The 24,390-nt window shown below is 34.9% G+C and overlaps 1 protein-coding gene across 1 annotated transcript; it reads left to right on the top strand.

Moving 5' to 3' along the window:
* Positions 1–1,609: 1,609 nt before the first annotated feature.
* On the top strand, positions 1,610–23,449 carry LOC121299772 (annexin A10-like). Its single transcript, XM_041227858.1, has 12 exons — positions 1,610–1,745; positions 6,521–6,602; positions 7,471–7,565; positions 13,744–13,857; positions 15,264–15,354; positions 15,458–15,537; positions 20,142–20,195; positions 20,313–20,406; positions 21,716–21,811; positions 21,903–21,961; positions 22,613–22,735; positions 23,344–23,449. The coding sequence occupies exons 1-12, from the start codon at positions 1,728–1,730 to the stop codon at positions 23,410–23,412; spliced, it is 975 nt and encodes a 324-aa protein (XP_041083792.1). The 5' UTR covers positions 1,610–1,727; the 3' UTR covers positions 23,413–23,449.
* Positions 23,450–24,390: the final 941 nt, after the last annotated feature.

Below are 24,390 nucleotides of genomic sequence, written 5' to 3'. Positions count from 1 at the left end.
AAAGTGCAAAAATTGTTGTTTAACAATAAAACCTACTCAGCCCTAACTGTGGTGGCATAATTAACTATAATTAAAGTTCAGTTTATACTGTAATACCTGACACACTCGAAAAGTAACTAGAAAGAAGCGCAGCAAATCAAAGTTTACATTTTTATAAATGCAGTAGAAAGGTAAAGCACACATATGTGCACATAAATCAACTATACAACAACATCTGATGAAAACCAATACTGTAAATCTGCCTCCATATTGACTATAATTCTCAAATTCAGACTAAAGAACATCAATAAATACAGAATAAAATTATTTTATTTAATAAGATACTTTATACTGGTCTGGATTTCTTTGCAGTTCTGTTGTCTGAAGGTGTGAGTTACTTAATGATGCATTACCTTTCTGTTCCTGTGGTATAGACTACTGAACGCACAAACTTATTTCCCGCCAGAGAAAAAAAAAAAAAAAAAGGTCCCTCACAAGAATCCCTGGACAGTCCGCCTCATCTTTGAACAGGACAGCCAGCTTGTTATGCTTTTGATCAGCTTGGTGAGCTTTCCAATAGCTTTCAAAAACATTATTTCATCACATGAATAGATGGCTCCTCTGTACTACTGAGTACCATTAACTGAGAGAGTTAAATTAACTTAATATTCTTCCAGGAGTCATTTACTTGCCTGGTGCCCATAAGGTTCCAACTACCATTCATCTAACTTGCCCTCCCCTGCAGACCCTCACTTCTGTGACCCTTAGCCTGTATCCCTATGACACTAGACTTCACCTCTGACCTTGAAATGGTTCTTGGCAGCACACTCTATAAATACAATTATATATGCACAATACAATCATTGAATATTAGTTTATGTGTGGAGAGAAACTAAACTAACTAACCAAGCAAATAACAACTTTAAAATATGTGTCTGAGTCACTTGATCGTAAACCCAGATATAAATTTTGAATATACATGTCTTATGATTTTAGACTAATAAATGGTACAAATATTAAACCTGAGTCATTCCTACACATACAGTTCAAGTATATGTTATACAACTATGTAGTTGAGACCATGACCATGAACATGTACAGTAGAATTGTGAATTGTTTCAATTTATTGCCAGTTTATTATTTTTTTTTTGGGGGGGGGGGGGGGGGGGGGGCATTTGGAACAGATCATACATGCTAAAAAAACAAAACAGCAAAACTATCAAATCCAAAATAAATCCTTTCCAGATGATTTTTTTTTTAAAGAAAAACATGCAATGTACTATTAACAAGGCTAAAAATATACACCTGTCTGCATCATTTCTATTAGATGTTTTTAAACAAAGAGTTAAATAACTTTGTTATTTCTCATTCTTAAAACAACATTCTCAAAATTTCTTATTGTTTTAATCTTCAGTGAGCTTTAATATAAGTAAGCAGTAGCACTGTAGTTATCAGTATCAGTCACACTGCTGACACCAGTCACTCCCTTGCACAAACAATACTGTATCAGATAAGTGTGTGTGTGTGTGTGATATTTGCTTGTGAAATGAATGGGTCTCTTGTTAAAGAAATATATATATAGAGAGAGATAGATAGATAGATAGATATACATAATGAGTGAACACTTGTACCAGGATCTACAGTTGCTCAAAAACGTACAGCCAAGTGTTTCCAGGTGTTGCACTGCCGCCATTCATCAGGAGCTACTTTCACAAATTGTAACAATTAGCTAGGCTAAAGGTGGAGGAATGTATTCAGGTGAATTTGTAAGTACTTTTTATTATTTATCTCATAATTGGGATGACAATTAAATAAAGAAATGCTGTGTAGAAGTACAGTATTGTTAAAGTTACAGTTAAACTAGATAGAGATTATATGCTTTTTTTCTAACTTGCTGAAAATATCTTGCATAAAGTGGAGGGGAAAAAAATCTGACAAAAGCTGTAGAGTAAAGTGTTTCCAAGTTTGTCACTATTGTGTGCTGCTTCAGTTTGACCTCAAAGTAGTAAGGGTCATCTTCATTAAGAAATGACCATCTTGCTAAGATTACACCATTTTCTTGAAAAACTAAAACCGAACTGCTAGTTCTACAGAACTAGCAAGAAAAAAAAAAAAAAAAAAAAAAACTACCGATGCCATCCTCGTAGCATGTATTTACATGAATAATGTCGATAAATTTTATTACAAATCAAGACAAATATCTTTTGTTAGAAACCATTGAATCGGTGTCACCATTACCTAACTGTTATATGACTGGTGGACAATGTCGTAGACATCCAAACTTTAAGCATCTAGGTTTCATTTGAGTATGAAGCAACACTAGTTCATTCCATAGCCCTAGGGTGACATTACCTAATGTTATTTGACGCTACAAAAAATTACAATTTACTCATGCCAGACCACAGCTTAAATTTGTTGGATCTGACGACAGTGATATGAGTGTTCATCTGTAAATTTCTGACTTAGATAGTGCAGTGCATCATGTATAAACTTTAAACTTGAAAAAAAACAAAAAAACACTGACGACATTGAAAACAACAACCCTGTTAACCATTCTGGCTCAAGGTACTTTATAGTTTACAACATGGTGATAACTACGTTGGAGCCAAAATGTTGTCAGTTTCATAATCTCCGCTAGTTGCCAGTGAGTTCCAGTGGATAGGCAAGACAGATACTGGAGAATAACTGTGTCATGAGAAATGATAATGTAACTGCATCATTAAAAGATTTTGTAGTTTTGTCTGTGTTAATGATATTTTACTTTCAAACCGGGGTTAACAATCGCTGACACCGAAACGGTGGCTTGTTGCAGAATTTTTTAGATGCCATGTTCAATATCTTTATGTTTACTTGTTTTTTTGTATTAATTTTCAGCTTTATACAAATTTGTAATAATTGAGCTTGCATTATGATAAACAGTATAGCCAAATTGTTTCAATTTTAGTTGCAAACAAAAAAGTGAAGTAGTGTCTGTTTGGAATGAATAGCACCCCTATCTCATCCACAGTCTACACTATGGATTTTTCTGCCCCCTCCAAATATACCTCTTCAAGTTTGGCCAGCCTAGTTACGCTACTGAAAACTATGTTAGTTAAGCCTTTTTTATATTAACAATTACACTGTTGCAACTGTTGTATGCTCATTCTACAATTAAGTTTACAGAGACTTCAATATGATAATGATTCTAGTGATTTATAAAATGACTTGGCTAAATGAAACGTCACAATTGGCCAAAAAAGATCACCATTACCATGCAGTAAGAATTGTTTTATGCACGGTTGGTGGGGGGGGGGGGGGGGGTTGTCACCTCTGAAGATCAAAGCACGTCTGGATCATCATCAATTCTCACCGCAATACTGGAAGTTAAAGACTTCAGGCCACCGACATACATTTTAAAATCTTGATCTCTTTTCACCGGCTTAAGTACCGAATTCCACCGAACTACAGGATCTGAAATCCGGATGGAAATCAGTTGCGTTGGATCTTAGTAAAATAAAACCTACATTCATATTTTCAATAATATGGTATAAGAAGTTAAAGACATTATGGTGATGGCAGATATCAGTGTGAATTATAATGCAGTGAGCAGTTTTGTTCTGGTTGACTGACATGACTGATGTGACATTCTGCATTACTAACTCAGTGACCGTCTCAAAGACTCTGGATAAGTAAAGCTAGTGTTGAGAAGAGACACAGGTAGTCCATATGGAGGAATGCTCAGAGTGCGATTATTGTACTAGGAAAGCTGATTTCAAATGTCAGCTTTACTTTCCAAAGTGTATAAAACATGTAAATAAGCAGGTACACTTACAGAAATACTTACAAAAATAACAATGACTATTTAAACATGTAAAAATAAAAATATACTTAGCAATAATGTTTTTCCAGAAAATGTGTAGCTTCTAAAGTATAAGAAGTATTTTGCACTGGCAGAAGTATTCATTACCTAAAACCTAATTGAAAGTTGAAAATGGTATTGTTTTTGTTTTCTTTTTTATAAAATAGACATAGAGCCATTTTATAAGTGCAATAACCCACTCCAGGATGTGCGGGAAGACATATCTAACTGCACTTTTGGGTAGTTGAAGGCACTCTGCCTATGGCTTCGCGCCTCACGACGCACCCAGATGTATAAAAGCTATGTCTTACCGCACACCCTGTATTATTGCTTACCTAATGCTGTTGAATTAAACCTGCAACAGACTGACAGCAGATTGTAAATTATCTGAAGCTGATGAACCTCATGGAACAAAAGTAAAGATACATCTGATATTAAGTGATCCAATAAATCTTCACATGACAAGCAACTACAGGCTAAAAAATGTGACAAGGATATTTTCAACTTAATGCAAGTTGGCAATAAACTGTTATTGCTTGTTGAAGACCGCAAGTTATTTCACTTGGAGAGCTTGATTGTGAAGGGTTAACTGCCAGTTAAATGTTTAATGAAACAACACAGTAGTTATGTTACAATTTAGGCACTATTCACACATTTTAAGGAGTTCTTTTTTTATCAACAAAATTATTAATCATTAAACCTTTTTAAATGAAGGGGATTTAATTTATAACCCTTTCTTACAGGCGCTAGAGTAAGCAGACTTGTTAAATTTGCAGTTGACACAAAAATAGGAGGAGTGGCAGAAAACACATTTGCAGCAGTAAAGGTCATTCAAAATGATCTAGACAGCATTCAAAACTGGACAGACACATGGCAAATTACATTTAATATAGAAAAGTATAAGGTACTGCACGCAGGCAATAAAAATGTTCATTATAAATACCATATGGGAATTGATAAGAAGAAGAAGAAGAAGAAGGAGAAGAAGAAGAAGAAGAAGAAGAAGAAGAAGAAGAAGAAGAAGAAGAAGAAGAATATATTTTTATTTTTATAAAGTGCCTTTCATAGTGGACGACCATCACAAAGCGATTTACAAGATACTAGACTAGGGTGTATGAACTATACATCAGCTAGGGAGTGACTTACAACAACGTCTCACCTGAAAGACAGAGCATAAGGAGGTTAAGTGACTTGCTGGGAAAAAAATGCTCTTTTTTTACCACAGATACTGAAATTGAAGAAGGAATCTATGAAAAAGATCGAGGAGTTTATGTTGACTCAGAAATGTCTTCATCTAGACAATATGGGAAGGCTATAAAAAAAAAGGCCAAAAAATGCTCGGATATATAGTGAAAAGTGTTGAATTTAAATCAAGGGAAGTAATGTTAAAACTGTACAATGCATTAGTAAGACCTCATCTAGAATATTGTGTTCAGTTCTGGTCACCTTGCTACAAAAATAATATTGCTGCTCCAGAAAGAGTGCAAATAAGAGCAACCAGAATCATTCCTGGTTTAAAAGGCATGTCATATGCAGACAGGTTAAAAGAATTGAATCGATTCAGTCTTGAACAAAGAAGACTATGCAACGATCTGATTCAAGCATTCAAAATTTTGACCTGAAAAAAGAAACAAGGACTAGGGGTCACAAATGGAGATTTGATAAAGTGGCATTCAGAACAGAACATAGGAGGTACTTTTTTACATAGACAATCGTGGGGATCTAGAACCAACTCCACAGTAATGTTGTTGAAGCTGACACCCTGGGATCCTTCAAGAAGCTGCTTGATAAGATTTTGGGATCAATAAGCTACTAACAACCAATCGAGCAAGATGGGACGAATGGCCTCCGCTCATTTTTAACCTTTCTTATGTTCTTATGTTCTATTTTACATGTGCAGTATTATAGCATGTGTCTATTCAGTTGATCTAAACAGTAGCCATTGTAAAGAAGAACACATTTACATTATTATGTTTACATTATTAAAATTGTTATTTTTTTTGGTCACCAAGGTCATGAAATAAAAAAAAAAATGTAACTATAACAACAATTGATTATAAAAAGATCCTGAGACAAAATTTAAAAGCAAATTTTAAATGGGTACAGGAAGGTAAGGGAACCAGAATGTAGAAAGTATCCATTTATTAAAGTTTGATATATTACACCTTAATGAAGTCTCCAGGTCGATAAGCAATGACTGAAGTAATGGACACAGTGTGTTTTTACATTCCTTGCACATACTTTTGTGCATAGCAGGGTTTAGTCCTGTCGATTCCTGAATTGAATTTCTGTAAACCTTAATGAAAAAAGATTTAAAAGCCAACGCTATAGTTTCAGCTAGGATGTTTCAGTCCTGCACTTATATGTACATCTATGAGACAACATTTAAATAAAAAAAACAACATGTGAATGTCAGAGCAGCTTTGACAATTCAGTAGGATGTCCAGAAGCCAACAGAACCACTTTTCTCCCCCTTCTTATTTTATTATTAGTTTGAAAAAACATAGATTGAACTCAGCCTAACAACTGGCGACCTTGTTATTTGTATAGTTGTCTCTTCAGTTATCACCAATAAGTCAAATATTTCGGAATATATTCTAAAATGAATGCTCACAGGCATGCTAAATGATATACATGTTGATTATTAATGTTTCTTTGGTTTACTTGAATTGAAAAAAATGCTGCTTTTTTTTTTTACCACAGATGCAAGGTACTATTTACCCAGCCCAGTACTTTAATCCTGGTATGGATGCAGAGATGTTATATGGAGCCTTTCAAGGAATGGGTATGTGTTCAAATCATTTAGAAAGAAAATAAAAAAGCTGAATCACTTGTCTTACTTGTTTCTTAGTTTAAGTATTGTGCTTGATACGTAATAATACTGTGCAAAGACAATAAACTTTGCTGTCCAGAACCGCAATAATGAAGTGAATATTTCTCCAATTGCAGATCAGTGATCTGTTTCCTTCCACTGCCTATCCCCTGCCAACTTTAGAGTCCCATTTCCAATCTTGGAATTTGTTTGCAACTTGCTCTCTTGTTGTTTTTTGTTATTTGTTATTTGTTGTTGACTTTTTGTTTGTATGTTGCTATCTTTTTGTTTGCATGCTGCTGTCTTGTTGTTTGTGTGTTGTTAACTTTTTGTTGCTATCTTTTTGTTTGCATATTGTAAGTCACTACCGTTTTAATTTGTAAGTTGTTCACTTTTTGTATGCTTGTATACATCCTTATTTGTAAGTCTTTGTTTGTCGCTAACATTTTATTTGCTTGTGTTTTGCACTTCAGAGCCACTATATTGTAAAGCTTCTGCAGGGAGATACATAATAATAATAATAATAATAATAAATAATAATAATAATAATAATAAAAATGCGTTTAATGTGTAAAGATAGACCCAATTATTTTACATTGGTAAGTTACAGTTTGAATTTTAACAAAATATACAACAGAAAATTAAAAAACCTGTATCAGTCAGCCAGTCCACAGATAGACAGCCAAAATACCCTGTACATGTAACTGTAAAACACCATGACATGCAACACTGTAGAAAATGTAGACATACTGGAAGTTCAGTTGAGATGAAGTAGCATTTGCCAGCTTTGTTTTAAGTGCAAAATTATTGAAATTATTTTTGTTTGTTTGATCTTAAACAGGATGTGACAAAGATGTGCTGATTGACATTCTGACACAGCGCAGCAATGCTCAGAGACTAATGATTGCTGAGGCCTACAGGGAGGTGTATGGCAGGGTATGCCAGCTCATTTAATATTTAATACATTTGCCTTGCTATGCTCATGTCATGTATTTTATGTCTCAGACCACTCCCATTTCCAGAAACAATACTTATGTTTTGCTAGTTTTGTTCACAATTTTATAATCTAAAGTGTAATTGGGGGAATTGTAGATACCCATTACAGTAGTTTCAAAGTGGTGACTGATATCTAAATATATTATTGTAGTGAAACTAGGGAAACCGTAAGCTGAGTACCAGACTGGGAAGTCTGGCTGGACTTGTTTGGCGCCTGACCAGAAGGGGTTGGTGAAATGTGATTAGGTGAACTTATCACCCAATGATTATATATTTTGTATTGACCTTGCATACCACTGATTGTCAGTAGTTAGTAATTTTAATTGTAAGGTATGGTATTTAAGTGTTAATGTGATCTGGAACCCAAACATTATCATGTAATAAAAGGTAAGAAAATACTTGAAAAATAGTTTAATCATAGTGTTAAAATAATTTATAGATAAGCAAGAAATATATATTGTTTACTTTAAAATTGATCTTTCAGGTTGCTTTTCACCTGCCTTTGAATCTGGTAGGTGACATATTCATACCCCAGCCATATTATAAGAACAGAAACACACTCCAGGTTTGCAGTCGTTATAATATTTCACTTGGCTGTGCCTTGGCTCTCAGCAGACCAGAGGTGTGGTATATTGCACACTGACACTATCGCTTTGTTACAGTTACCTGACGTGTTGGACAAATTGAAACAGGGCATGGGATCTATTGTAACATTTTAATGAAGAACTGAAACCAAACTTTTAAAATCCTTTATTTGTCTTTCCATAGAAACCCACATACAGGAAAAACAAACATATAAAGTAACAGCTTAAAAATTGCAGTTGCATAGAAGAAGCTGAAAATCTGTCTATACAGTATGTACTTTGAAGTCTGTGATGAGACACTGTTCGCCATTACTGTATGATAACCTAGATCTTGATCTATTCCAAGTTGGCCTGGTTTGTTTGCTGTAATTTTAATTAGATTCCATTATTTTTATGATTGTCTTTTTCCCTAGGCATACCATCAGTGTAGTGACATGTCTTAATAAATTAATTTCTATTCTGAGTGTTAATCTTATACATTTAGAACAGGTTACCGGTTGTTTTTCATCAAAAATGCATTTTCCAGTAACTTCTTCATTATCTAGGCTATGACTAGTACATTAATTAGACTCATATATTCTGTGGATGTGTTTAATTGCTCTCATTTTGAGAGTCATTTACTTTTGTGTTAGTAAAAAGAAGATTTAAAACAAAAAGATCATTATAGGTCACATGATAGCTGCTGCCTAGTGGCACACTGGTAGAGCAATTAGACTCCCGTGTTCCATTAGCAATTTAATGGGCATCGATCAGACAGTGTTACCATTGAATATGCAATTTCAACCATTTCACAGCTGCATATGCTGAAGAAACTCACCTGGGTAAGATAAAATGGTTACTTTATTAAATCAGCTCTCACAACATAGTAGCCTAATTGTTTGTAGGAATAAAATAGTTTAACTCAGCTTTAAATTCCACTGTGTCTGGGATATTTGGCAACAGGCAGACAACACTATTGAATCAAATGCCCTCTTCACAGGTTATTTTATCTGTGCACCATTTTTGCAAGAATTGTGCCATTTCTTTGCATATGTGTAGCAGGTTGCTGTGAACTGAGGCTTACTTTTAAACTAAAACGTCTCTTCTCAATGAGCTCTCAAAATGATGTGAAAACCCTTAGCCTGTCTCCCTGCAATACTGCCCATAGTGCATGTAAGTAACACCGTAGTAGTTATATGTACTTTTTGATTCTGGTTTATTTATTGCACCAGCTAGAGCTAGAGAGTGTTTGGTGTTCAGATGTATTTGTAGGTTATACACGACAGTTCTATTGAGGCCACAGGGGTACTTTTTGAGGCCACAGGGGTACTTTTTGAGGCCACAGGGGTACTTTTTGAGGCCACAGGGGTACTTTTTGAGGCCACAGGGGTACTTTTTGTTCCATTGTTATTGCATTGTAATGTGTAGAAATAAATAAAAAGCAAAAAAAAAAAAAAAAAATAAAACTGTAAAAAAGGTAAGGATTGTGACAACTGAAAATGTAAAGGTACACAATTGTTCATTGGACTACACTTGTTTTTTTTTTTGTTTTTTTTTAAGGGTAATCTCAATAAATAATTTTAATGAGTCTTCATAAACCTCTAGTGTAGAACATAACAAAGAAATTTAAATAAACTCATATAGAAAAGAAACAATCCTTCTAAACATTTACTTCTAAAATCTAAACATCCTCAAAATGTACAAGCATGTACCTCAGGAAATGTGAAACCAGACACATGTTGACAGGATAATATCATCTGGGAGAATGCTTTTCAGTTGTTAATAATTGGTGAGAAAAAGGGAAAAAAATGTAACAGCAACTGGGCTGGAACTAAACCTACAGTAGATACAAAAGCATTTCAGGCACTAGTTTCCAGCCTAGTCTGTGATTCTCCACAGCCAGCTGAGGGAGTTCATTGTACTTGCATAATTCGTGATGAGCCCTTCCTTAATGATTCCCTTGTAGTTGGTTTTGTTTCCGTGAGCTGTTTTGGGCGCACTCACATGCCAAAATCCCATTAGCGGCTGTGAGCTTTGTCATTTATAAGGAAAAGACAGGAGAGAATAAATTGCCAGATCTGAGCGAGAGCAAGGGACTGTAATGCAGGGGGCTAGGAAAAGGATAAAAAATATGAGATATATATTAAATATATATTTTATGTATTTAAAATATATAAATGTGTATATATGTTAAATATATCATTAAATATATTAAGAAAATACAACATTTATGAAAAAAATGCATTATGTATACATTTGAAATATGACATTCAACCGTTTGCAGTCCAATTATTCAGAGCTTGTCAGGCGCATCAGGTCCAGTTTATTTTCACATGCGCTGTTTATATTTTTTTCAGAGTAAAACAGGTTTAAAGGGCATTGCATGGCAAAAGGACACTCAGTCCTGCATCTCCAGCCAAGTCCCACCCCTTGTTTGCTGTATTTTTCACATACCTCTTTATAGACATGCATACTGATAAATCCTCTCCTGATCACTCGTTTTACCACCAAACTCCTCAATAATGCAATCCAAGTCATTATTTTATTATTATAATATCTCAAAAAGCTCTGCAAATGTCCATGATATTCTTTGAGTGCTGGATGCAGAAGCAGCTACCTCCTTTGTTTTTGTCTGTGTTATCTCTGTGGTGCAGGGGCTATCTGTATTGCTCAGATACAAACCTTTTTTATTTTTTCGGCTTCATTCGGCTCCTATTGGTCTCACTCAGCCATTGAAAGGTTTTCTCAGCTTTTTTCAGAGAAAAACAATGATTACATACCTGTTTTTTACGTCTTTTTGATGATGTCAGACAGGGTCCGACATCAGACTGGAAAGGGAGAATTGAAATGTTGGACCTGGTCCGACATAGGACCGCAATATATGTAGTGTATACATGTGTATGCCACATATAAGTAACATACTGTATAAACACTCATTTATGTTGTTTTTCATCATGTTTTGCAGTTGTGCTTTATGTAGTATGTATGCTTGTTAACCCATTTCTGTTCAGATGCCCACTTATTTACATTATGTCGGTTGTGCAGCTGCTTTATGTGACATGGCTGGATAAAACTACAACTTTTTAAACTGTTCTTAAAATGTATGACAAATGTAAGGCAAAAACATAATATATTTTAAATGTACAGTAAGTTTGTTGCAAATATATATTGATAACAATATACTGTAAAAATATATATATATATTTTAGTCAGTTAAATAAAATTAATTAGTAATGTCTAAAACATGCATACAAATATCTGGTGCATTTGGAATATATTTTAAATATAACTTCATCTGTGAGCCATATATTTATTTAATATGTTGAAAATATATGATAAGGTTATACGTATATTATTCAAATAATTAATATATTTTCTTTCCGTATGGGCACTTTATTTAGTTTTGCATTCCCTCATGAGAAAAACAATTGTAGATGGTGCAAAATATTTACAGAATTTACCCTTGTTTTCAGAACTGCTGATGTACCACAGAATCCTGCAAAAAAATACAAATATGGAATGACTCTCTAGGCATAGCAGTAAGCCTGTAACTACATAGAAACACAATGATTTTTTTTTTTTTTTTTTTTGCTCTCTTCTGACACTTCTGACTTGCCGTTTCTCATGAAATCTAATAACACAATGAGTACAACAAGTGCAAAGTAAGCATGTTCAGTAGGAAGACACCGCTTGGAAAAAACATCAAAGAACTGATGATAGAAGACAGGTGTATGTCAGTGGTGCACAACTCAGGTCATGGAGGGCTGGAGTCCCTCCTGGTTTTTGTTCTAACCATACCCTAAATTAGTTAATTGGACCAAATAAGCCTCCAATAAGGTCCAATAAAGTACTTTATGGTGCAGTTGGGATAAAAACCTGCAGCGTCTCTGGCCCTCCAGGACCGAGTTGTGCTCCACTGGTGTATGTAGACAGGATGTGGCAGAGCAAGAGCTCTGCCGATAAATAGTGTAGTGTTTTGTGGTGATTGGCGGGGATGGGGTTAATTCCTGTCCCTGCCAAAAACATGTGAGAATTTGACTGCTCCTTAATTGAATGATTAAGTGATAATTGGGAGCAGCCACATCAGCTAAAAGGACAGCCCAGAGCTCCATTGGAGGGGGGAGACTAGCAGGGAGCCAAAACAAAACAAAACAAAACGAAAGAAAGAAAGAAAGAAAGAAAGAAAGAAAGAAAGAAAGAAAGAAAGAAAGAAAGAAAGAAAGAAAGAAAGAAAGAACATACATACATAAAATAAAATAATCATCAGCAGAAGTCAAGAGGCTGTGGACGTGGCTATCTTGGCTGCTAACAGTAAATGAAGGTTTTTTTGACTGGGAAACAGATTAGCTGCAGTATAGAATAGGCCTGCTTCAGTTTAATTAGCACTCCTGGAAAGTTTTTTGTTTTGTTTTATTTCTTTTGATTTTTGAGTTTAAAATAAACACACAGGCATATCCTGTTTAAAAATGTATCTGTTGGTCTGGCATACTGTTCCTTTTATGTAAAATACAAGTGAAGATGGTCCTGCATGTGGCAAGCTCACCCCGGGTTTGTCATGTGGGGATAAACTATTTTGCCAGATGTGCAATATAGTTCTTGAACATCAAAGACAGTCAGCGATTAATGATACTGAAGTTCAGTTCCTGTCTCAAAATGCAGCTAAGGCCAATGAAATGGCTTTAAATGTAACACAGTAATAGGGCTTCCACTATGACAAACCAGCAGTTGAGCAGTTCAGATTACCTAGGATGCCTAAAGCAGAGTATATGTAGGGCCTCTGATTTTTGGATTTCACCCAACTGGCACAGATAGTAAGCTGATACCTATTAGAAAAATGTGGCGGCTTAGTGTAATATATATATATATATATATATATATATATATATATATATATATATATATATATATATATATTAGGTTTTTCAAAATTACAGCAATATAGCTTTAAGGTTTTTGCTTTTTTGTACACTTTTCTTCCCAGGTCTTTGTTCTATGAGTGTGTGTTTAAGCCAAGAGCATTCAGATGCAGCAGTTGATCGTTTCTCTTTGTAAAACTGCATGGAGCAAGTGGTTTAGTTTTCCTATATGTTCTGTGTGCAATTATACTTTCAACTCCACTACAAAATAAAAATTGATTGGAATGGAGAAATGCCTCCATATTTAGTGTGTGTGTGTGAGAGAGAGAGAGAGGGAAGAGAATACATTAGATGTCATCAAAAGTTTGCATAGCTCAATGTGTATAAATATACATACATTGGGGATTTAAAATCTTGATGACAACTTTGTTGTGAACACTTTGTGCTTAAGTGTTTGTTTATTTCTTTCTAAATAAAACCCAATTTCTACCTGAATGTTTATTCTTTTGTCATTATATATTTTAATCAGACACCCTAAGCATACACTTCCAAATTCATTATTTCAGCACGAGCATGCAACGGTGTTATAATGTTAGAATTTATATGTAAAAATGTATGTTTCTTAACAAAATATCCCTCACTAAGAGTGGGAGATAATGCACTCTATTAATATCAGATTTTGTTATTTTGTTTTGAAAGGACCTGATCACTGACCTTAAGGAAAATCTGTCTCACCACTTCAAACAAGTCATGGTTGGCCTGATGTATCCACCAGTGCTCTACGATGTTCACGAGTTACGGCATGCCATGAAGGTACTTTCGAGTTAAAACATTATACTACAGCAAATTTACTCAAAATATAAACAAAATGAGGCCTTTACCTCACATATATATATAGTTTTTTTTTTTTTCATATGAGCTTAACATGCAGCCTACAGCATTCAGTATTCCCAGGTCTTCTCCCATCCAAGTCATAACCAAGCCCAACATTGCTTTGCTTAAGCATTGCATGGTAAGTTTGATTTGAAGAGCTTTTTGCCGTCAGAGACGTTGCCCAGGGGTCACTACAAGGAAGTAGCTCTTCTTGACCCCCTCCCTCACATTTAATGACTTGACAAATTTAACCCACATCCAGCAAAGAAGGCTATCTATTAGTCTTTTTGGTATGTGACAGCTGTTATTTAAGTCCTTGTTTTATTTAATAAAGCTTAATTTCAAACTAAGTATTGTGAAAGAAAATAAAAAGGTGAGCATGTTTTACAACTTGTCTTTCATACTTGTAGAATAACATCCAAAATGAACAGCTAAAAAGGTTTAAATCCCATTTGTACTTATAAAGCGAGAACAGTCAATAGTATTACCTCTCCAGGGCATTAGTAAATTAAATGAAATTTAATTAAATGACACGCGTTTCAATTAGAAGTCTTTTTCAGTGTATTCGAATGTTGCAATGGTTTGATATGGTACCGGTACTTATGTGGTATAAATAGTGAATATCAAACCATTCCAACATTTGAAGACATTGAAAAAGACTTCTAGTTGAAATTTTGTCATTTAATGTGTTACGATTGAGTATTTAATAGTTATACTGATACTGCTTTCGTTAGATGGCCCCCCTGGTCAAAAAGCTGCTTTTCAAAATCAGCAAATTAGAACATGAAAAAGTCCACACACACACACACACACACACACACACACACACACACATATATATATATATATGCATTTTAAAAATATTAAAACAATATTGTTCCCTCCTACAGTCTATTTATTTTTGTAATATTATCATGACAGCAGGCCAAGAAAACTCTGACAGGGCTAGAGAAATGAAAATTTTCATTTTTCACTAAACATTGGTGTTTAATGAACAATATTAGTGACTCTGATTTAGCAGATGTTATATTTATTACATTAGGTTATTCATCCTCCTGGTATAATGAATCAAACATATACAGTATGTGGAGTATGTGTTAAAAAGGGCATACCTCTAAGGTGGTTAATTCTGTGAGGAGAAAATACATTCAACACATGGCCCATATATTTGAGTTTAGATTTTGTTTTGTTTTTAACTTATACAGAATGTTATACTGTAACATATACATTAAATATAGTATGTCCTAAAGTTTATTGCTGTTAAATTGGCCTGCTCAGTAGACATGCCTAGGCCTGTTAAAAATTAATAGAGGTTGATTTTATTTGCTATTGTACTGAATTTATAGGGAGCAGGAACAGATGAGAACTGCCTCATTGATATTCTTGCCTCAAGAACAAACGAGGAGATCTATAGGATCAAAGAAGCTTACTCCATGGGTAATAAACTCTTTAATCATTGCCACAACTTACAACAAAATTGCTTTAAATAAATCTGCAATCATTATACATAAAGTGTAACACTATTTCTTTTGATAATTAGAGTACAACAGTGACCTTCAGCAAGACTTGTATTTCGAAACCTCAGGACACTTCAGAGACACACTGATTAATCTCGTGCAGGTATGTTATAGATTCGAGTTTAGAGTCCTTTGTAGTTGGGTTCCCTGTGTTGGCTAAGGACGTAGGTAAAAATATTAATATTTTCACATTTAAAAACAAACAAACAAAAAAATAACTGTCTATTATACCATAATATGAGTTGTTCATCACAATGTATTACTGCTTCTGAACTTCTGATATTTGGCATATTTTACTTTTGTGACAGTGTCTGAGCAAGGTAGAATTTCTGTATTTAGGCCAGTATAAAAATGACCGATAGGCATGTGCAACGACAAGTTAATCGCCCCTGAAGCACAAGTTTGTTAAAGATTTGCAATGGAAAATGTCGAAAGCCCCTTTCACACTGGCACTCCTGCCCGGGTCTGGACCCGGGTCCTTGCTAACCGGGTCACAATCCTGTGTAGTGTCAAACCATGTACCTATGGGTGTAGGTCAACACACTTTGACCCCGGTTGACCGAGACGAAATGCTCGTCTGCCGTTTGTGAGCCGACTCAATAAACAGCCATGTCTGCGTGAAGGTTTCACTTCCACAAGGAACATTTCTGTTTATTCTGTTTAGTCATATGTTTGTTGATTGGGACACAGCATGAGTCAGATTGCAACAGGGATGGAAGAGTATGTAACAAGCTGCTTGCGGAGCATTGATACGCATAGTGTTTACTTGTGTCTGTCATTCAGGTCAACCCTTCTTAATCAAAAGCAGTATTAAATTGTGTACCCGACCCACATTAAACCGTGTTCTGCCCGGGTAGGTTCTGATCCGGGTAGATCATGCCAATGTGAAAGGGGCTTAAGTGCAAACAGGGCCGGTGCTATGCAATTTGCCACCCAAGGCAAAGCACCCTTATATCAGTCAGTTAATGATTATTTTAGTGATTTTTAAATCAATAGGTTTTTAATTCAGCTTGTATTGCAATTGCTCTGTATGCTCGTATATAACCTGGCTTTTGTTGTGATATACTGTATGGACCATGTAGAGTTTAAATTGGGTTTCCCATGGTATATGGGGTTTTGAAATGACTGTTTCATAACTTCAATAACATCATAATTTTAAACTGTAATATGAAACTAAATGTACTGGTTGAAAATTAATGTTTTGGCAAAAGCATTAACGTTCCTTTGATATTAGTTTTTTCTTGCTTAACTATTCTACAGAAGAACACAACAATATAGGGAAATATCTAACCATTTCAAAACAGTAGTTTGTGGGGCAGATAATAATGCTACTATTGTTAGAATACGCTAAACAGACCAAAAAAATATAGCTTTTTAATTTACGTAGCTTACATTATGGATCACAATTGAACATTAGTCTGTGCCGTCAAATAATCTAATTCATTGGGAACTAAGTTTATCTAAGGTGAAAACAACTATTAACATGACAATATTATATTTAAAAAAAAAAAAAAAAAACACACACTCCCAATGTACTTTACTTTTAAAAAAATACAAACTTCTACAAAAACTTAGCTGACGTTGTCATGCATACGACAACCTTCCCCGATACTGTCCGTCTAATTACACACACCACTGTAATCAAACTAACGTCATACTTTCAGAATACCCAATATCCCAATAAATCCTTTTTTTTTGAAGCCATGGTGAGCGCGTAGGCTGGAAACATAAAGGCGGCAAACGCGGTCTGTAAATGCAGCAAATACACAGACATGAAATACAGTACTTCCTAACTTTATCATTATTATTAATACATTTATCAGTTGTAATTGAGATACACTAGTGGTGTATGACAGATAAATTATTAAGATTTGAATGTGATAACAGTAGCTGTGGCAGAGTGTCCCACCCCTTTGTTTATTATTTATTTGTATTATATTTATATATTATATATATATATATATATATATATATATATATATATATATATATATATATAGAGGGTCGGATGTCGAAAGCCAATATTATTTGTTATTGTTTTGTATTGTTTATATTTTAAAAACGAGTGAGGATGCGTGACTGATCAGCTACTGATTATTTAGCTAGCTTGCAATCATGCATCCTTATTAAACTAATGCAGACTATGGCCGAGGGGTAATAAGATAATTACTAGCTAGTTAAACCCTCAGCCAGAATATAAAAGACCCGCAGCTTTGGCTGCACAGTGAAGTGTGTTCGAGAGGCGGAACAAGTCGAGTGGTAAAGGAAATTAAACCTTGAAGAGAAGTAAACAATTGCTACGTATCCTGGTTTCACAACCAGCATACTACTTGTTTCTGTTTGTTTGTTGGCCCTTGTGCCCTTTTTGTTGGGTCTTTTGTTTTATTTCAAATAAACGCGCTGAGCACTATTGCGCTTCAGTTTTACCCTGTCATTCCTTGTTTTGACTGTGTTTCTGGTCTGATGTACCCCCTGCAAAGTCATCCTGTCACAATAGCTTAGCCACTTCAGCTCATCTCTGAGTTCTGTTAAAACAATATTACGTGTCTGGACTTAGGATAAAGGAGAGAGCTGTTAGCATGGACTTAGAAGCGGGCTGAGATGGCCCAGACTAGGAAAGGAAGAGATAGGAAGAGATCCTCGACTGGGGAGCCGTCCTGCTAGGAGGATTGCGTTCGTCTCTAAGGGTGCTAGCCCGAGGATCTGAAAACACATACAAGGGCTCTGACTTGGCAGAGGTGCCTCTCGGGATGATGGAAACAGTCCTGGTGTGGTTAGGACCTGAAAGGAAATGACAGTAAAGGATTCCTTGACTCATCTGGTGCTGTCCTCGGATGAGATGAGGTACAGGCCTCTGAAGCCCAGAGCAGAGACGTGTCCTGCAGGGAACCTGTAAAACAGAGCAGATGGGTTAGACTGGGACTCGAGCACAGAGAGTGCTGCAGTTCACGTCCCGAAAGAACATAGAGCAGAGCCTCACATGGTGAGGTAATATGAGTGCATGAGCTGTGAAAAGATAGTAGAAAAGGATAGACCCCCAGCTCCCCACAAAAAAGAATAACATCAATTCCCATAAGTTAAAATTATTAACTTACCAAATTCTTGTTCTGACGGTGAAAATCTAGTGGCTTACTTCTTGAAACTTCGGGTCTCCATAAAGCAATTTTCTTTATAGAACGGCATGATAGATAACACAAACTCAATTTACATCGATCACTCCATATCATGCGAAAGAACATGTTTGGATAGAATTCTTCTTCAGCACGATGCCACAGTTACCATGGTGCTAAACATCACCAGAGTGGTGCTTCACAAATAATGCACATTCCTTGCTTTCATTTTTTTTTTTTTTTTTTTGCCACCCCCTAACTCTGCTGTCCTAGTGGCTGCCTAGTTTGCCTAAGGCTTCCTCCGGGCCTCAGTGCAAAGGCAAAAAGTACATTTTCAGTTATGGAAGTTTAACAGCATGTACTGTAACAATTTAACTGCACTTGCTAGTTTTACCGTATTGATACTGTTTCCATTCCACATCATCAGCTCTATAAACATTCGCTCAGTTCTGTCTTTAGCTCTTGGGAACATAAACAAATGGAATCTACTGACAGCAGCCACTGTGTTATTAACAGCGTGCCTGTATGATACATGATTTATATACTGTAGGATGCGATCATGTTCAGGTTATTTAAATTACCTTAATAATTGTTAATGTTCCTTTGCTTTGCAGGACATACGCATTTAAATGAAAAACATTTGTAAATCAATTATTTCAATTATTATTTCAGCTTAACAGATACAGCATTACTTTTTTAAAAAAAATATTACGCAGTGTCATGGGGGCATCAACTTTTATACAAACACAGTTTAATAAAAAATAAAGTTGTAATCATTTTTGTGTCTTATTTATTTTTTATTTTTTTTATTTGTTTATTGGGGGTGGTTGTTAAATGCAGTCAGATATCTTTTTTTGACAACGTGATTTTAATGCTGTTGTTAGTTTAGACTCCACCACACCCAGCGTTCAATAACTCCAAGATGTCGACAGCATTTTGCTGTCATTCATTCTTATGAATAGTTCATTTAAAACATGCCTTCATAGACAAAATCGTTGGGGCTTAATGATGTATCTCAATTATCTCTTATGAATAGCAACTGCTGTTAAATAGGCAGTCATTCCTGTTTTCTCATTTTGACAGCCGTTGACCCTTTATGAATAGACCCCGTTGAGTCCAGGTTGAAATATAAGACCTGTCCCTGAAGTAGCAACCCCATCTCTGAAGTTCTGAACAACTGAAAGCTATCATTGGATATTGTGAGATGGTGTGACTTGGACACCTCTGGATTTTTTTTTTTTTTTTTTTTTTTTTTTTTTTTTTATAAAGACACTGCAGAATAAGAACACTGATTTGTATTTGGCTGGTGAAAATAAGCTTGACAGGTATAATCATGATGGAAGATATTGCCTCAAGCACTTACTGTCTATGTGTTAAAATCTACAATAACTGTGCTTGATTGTGTCTCATCATTTACAACAAAGAAGTGTTATGGTCAGTATTCTGGATTTATAAACTTTTTATCAACATATTTGTTAAAGACCAATACAATTCTGTTTCTCCTTTCTGAAAGGAGAAATGCATATATGTGGTAAAGGAATAAACTTTTTTTTTTTTTTTTACCATTGGTAATTTATAAATGTGTACCTTTTTACAGGGAGTCAGAGCGCAAGGGTATGCAGATCCAGTCATGGCTGCTCAGGATGCTATGGTAACCACCAGAACATTTTAGATTACTGTACACAACAAACTAGCTTCAAATGACTGGTTTAGAATTAATGTATACATGCTGCAGTAAAACCTATTGATGTTTCCTATAACATTGCAGGTTCTATGGGAGGCTTGCCAGCAGAAAACAGGGGGGCATAAAAACATGCTGCAAATGATCTTGTGTAACAAGAGCTACCAGCAGCTGTGGATGGGTAATGACAGACTAGGCCTTAAAAGAAAAAAAAAAATCTTCTTGGGGCCCAATTACTGAGCAGAAAACTAGAAGAAATGATAAGCACATTAATGGCATCACAATGACCTGGTCTATTTCAGATTAAAAATTAAAGAATGACTGGTGTGAAACTCCCATATTACAATATTATGACCTTGTGGTCTTGATGTGCCTGGTCAAGCAAAGGTCACTGTACAACAGCACACTATTCTTTTTTAATTCTGGCTTTCATTACATTCTTTTTGATGGCGGCACACAGACAAGGTACCAAATTAAATAATATTAGACACATTTTGACAGTGTGGTAAACCTACATGTTATAGTGAAGACATGCTTGGGCATACACCCTACAGTTTAAAATATACACAAGTTGGAAATGATTTAATTTTATTTGTAGTCCGAGTATGCCAACATTGAATTTTACCATCAAATTATGACAGTTAGTTAACATTCAATAAGCTGCAATTCTAAATAACTGAATTATTATGACACAGGGTCAGCATCACTCAAATCAAACACTGCTGCTTTCCCAGCTTAAAAATGATGCCATCTATTAAGCTCAAGACTACAGAAATGGTTTTCAGTGATTTTATCCTGTATGTTCTTTCTTCCACACAAAGCCAGTCTGAATTCTGAGAACAAAGAGCTCTTCCCATTGGTCTACCAACTTAGAGTAGCGCTTTTTTTTTTTTTTATCCCTTACTCTAACATAAAAATGTAACAAAAAACGGTATAAATAGAATACACACACAGCTCTGTATTGAGTAAAGCAAGCTGGACTGATTCGGAAATGATAAAATATATCAAAGTGAAGGGGAACAAGACCACAGTACCAGTGAGAGTGTTTCATAATTGAACAACAGTACTAAAGAAGAGGCTGTGGAAAGCAAGACATAAGAGAGTGCTGAGCACAAAAAAAGTAAACTTCTTCAAAGGACAAAGGCAGGGAGATGCACAAGGTCTGAATACATTTTTGAGGGAAAGCGTGTCTTAACTGTAAAAAATTAATGAATTAATTAATTAATTAATAATAATAATAATAATAATAATAATATAATAATAATAATAATAATAATAATAATAATAATAATGCAATATGTCTATTGCACTGTGAAATGTAGGTGTGATGATAAAAGAGTTAATATATAACCTAGTTTCTAAAGTGTAATTAGACTGAAACGTATTCAGTATTTATTTATTCAGGTAAAGGCTACAAAAATGGTCCAAATGCAAGTGGTCTGTCTAAGAAGTACATAATAGTTTTTTTTGTTGTTGTTGTTGTTTCTAAGTTTTCCAGGAATTCCAAAGTATTTCTGGTCAAGACATTACAAGTGCCATACGTTCATGCTATGATGGCTATTTTCAAGAACTTTGTGTTGCAATCAGTAAGTGTTAAACATGAAACCAAAATCAATTACATTAATGTTGTGCTTTTATTTTCTTATATTATTTTTCTATATTTTTTTCTCACTTTAGTTCTCTGTGTCCGAGACAGATCATCATATTTTGCATACAGACTCTACAATGCCATACACGTGAGTACCTTTTTCATCAAACTTGTTCTTTTTTTAAAAAAATGTGTTCTCTTAAGTTACCTTAGAGAGATACCGTTTCAGATTTCAAGTGTTGATTTCAGACTGAAAGATTCAGAAGGATCTCTCTCTCCCCCTAGTGTTCTTTATTCAGACTACAAAACAAATCTTTTCAATAGCCAGCTTTTTTGTAGAAAATAATAGAATCATCTTTAACAATTTAAGTCATTAAAATGTATCACAGACTGTAGCGTTTTTTGTTTGTTTGTTTGTTTGTTTTTTTAACCAAACACTTTACATGTGTGAGACTGGAGATGAGACCTATCTTAACACCGAAAATGTTCAGAGCCATAATGTTTCTACTATTGTTCATTGCTTTTGATTTCAGTTTAAAACTTGGATCCTATTGAAACACCTACACTATTCACCCCTACATTCCCAATAGTGTGTTGTATTTCATAAATGCATACTGAATATGTTTGAAATGAACAAAATTACAATTCAATTTGAACAGTGACATTCCTTACAAAGTATCTGGATACCTTTCTTTTGTTTATCTTGATATACATGTGTATCTGGATTCTACCATTCCGCTGCACAACATGAACATCCATAATTACATAAACATAAATAATGTCTGTGCTTTTAATATAGGAACTGGGGTTTCATAATCAAACTGTTATAAGGATCCTGGTTTCTAGAAGTGAAGTGGATCTCATGAACATTAGAAGGAGGTACAAGGAAAGATATGGAAAGTCCCTCTTTCATGATATTAAGGTACCCATATACATATTTTCTATTTTCTGTCTGTATGTTAATTTGTTGTATTTAACAATACACTGTTCAAAGTATATTTTCAAAACAACTTTTAGTACTATGTAACATCTATTTACATTTTGTATCATCTCTTTTGACACGTACCGTGGTTCCACAGGTGTCTGAACGAGGATCACATGATTTTTTGAATAAACTTGTATTCATCTGGGGGGCCACCACAAAGATATGCTCCTGAAATATGAACTTAATTCTCAAAATAGTTACAACTGTCAGGTGCTGACATTCAATGTAAATTGAAACTGAACCATTAGATTGGCAATACAAACTGGTGCCAGCTTGGCCACCCTTGAAATCCAACCTTCAAAATATTGCCTTCTAAAACCATGGGAGAAAACATCAATTGGAATTACACAGAGTTAAACAGAGGTACTACTTAGATCTGCCACGGTTTTAGATTATTAAAATAGACACCACCTTCTAATTGTGTACTAGCTATAACTCTGAGGGTGTTTGTTTCTGTTCAGATTATGAAATTAGTTAAGGTTGATAGTCATTTGTTTTTTGTTACAAAATAATGACTGCTATTCATGTCCATATCCCTCTTACAGCACTATGCCTCTGGACATTATGAAAGAGCTTTAATTGCCCTCCTTGCTGGTGATGTTGAAGACTACTAACGAAAAGAAAGCAGCTGGATAAGATAAATGTGTCATAAAAAAAGAAGTTACTGTATGCAGCATTTAAGTAGTTAAGCCGTTGTGACTGGTTATTTGCAAATATACAAATAATTAAACATAATAACAATAAAATAATATTTCAAACTAGTGAGCCTTTTACTTATTTTCATACCTCTACATATGCAGTGCCCCCATATTGAACTGCAGACCCTACTGTAAGGTTCCTGCTGGAGTAATGTTGGGTAGAATAATATTTCACTGAATAAGTCTTCATTTTCGAAGAGGCCTCAGCTTATTTACATCACACATTTAAAGTACAGCAACTCACTCTATAGTACAGATCACTAACAGAGTGTATTGTTTATTATTTAGTGCTTGCTCTCAAAATACATTCAGATTATATATTTGTTTTTTTATAAGTTCCAATATTACTGCATAAAGTACTCCCTGCAGTGTGCTTTACTACTGTGCTTCCAACTCTATTCACTCTAATCACACACCGACAAAGCATTTCCTTTGTTAGGAGGTGTGGTCAGTCTCCCAAAACCCCAAACCTTAAAGGTGCCAGCATCAGAGAGAACTAGGAAAGCAATAACCAATGCGAGAAAGGGTTAGAGGAAAGGGGGAGCAGTCCAAAGAGTAATCCGTCTACTAGATGCTTGATGTGTTGGATGTCTGGCCCTATTTGTTAAAAGACATTTGAAACTTGGTGAGTTTAGCAATGACTAATGGAGGATTTGTTGTGTGAGCTTGAATTTGACCTCCTGTCCAATGTGGTTGTCAGTAAGTCTTTACTCAATTCCACTGTTGCTCCAAAATGTCTGATTTCTTTCAAATTTAATTGAACAATTGTCTGTGCTGATTAGATTTAGAGGATTGTATTTGTCAGATGGGTTCATAATTTAATAAATCCATAACCTACTCCCGCTAATTACATTCTCATGCAGTAACTTTTCCAAGTCATTTTTTTTGTAGTCT

The sequence above is a fragment of the Polyodon spathula genome, chromosome 1 (genome assembly GCF_017654505.1).
Source record: "Polyodon spathula isolate WHYD16114869_AA chromosome 1, ASM1765450v1, whole genome shotgun sequence".
Taxonomy (NCBI): Eukaryota; Metazoa; Chordata; class Actinopteri; order Acipenseriformes; family Polyodontidae; genus Polyodon; species Polyodon spathula.
Note: the sequence above shows the minus strand (reverse complement) of the source record. Positions and strands in the feature narration are given on the sequence as shown.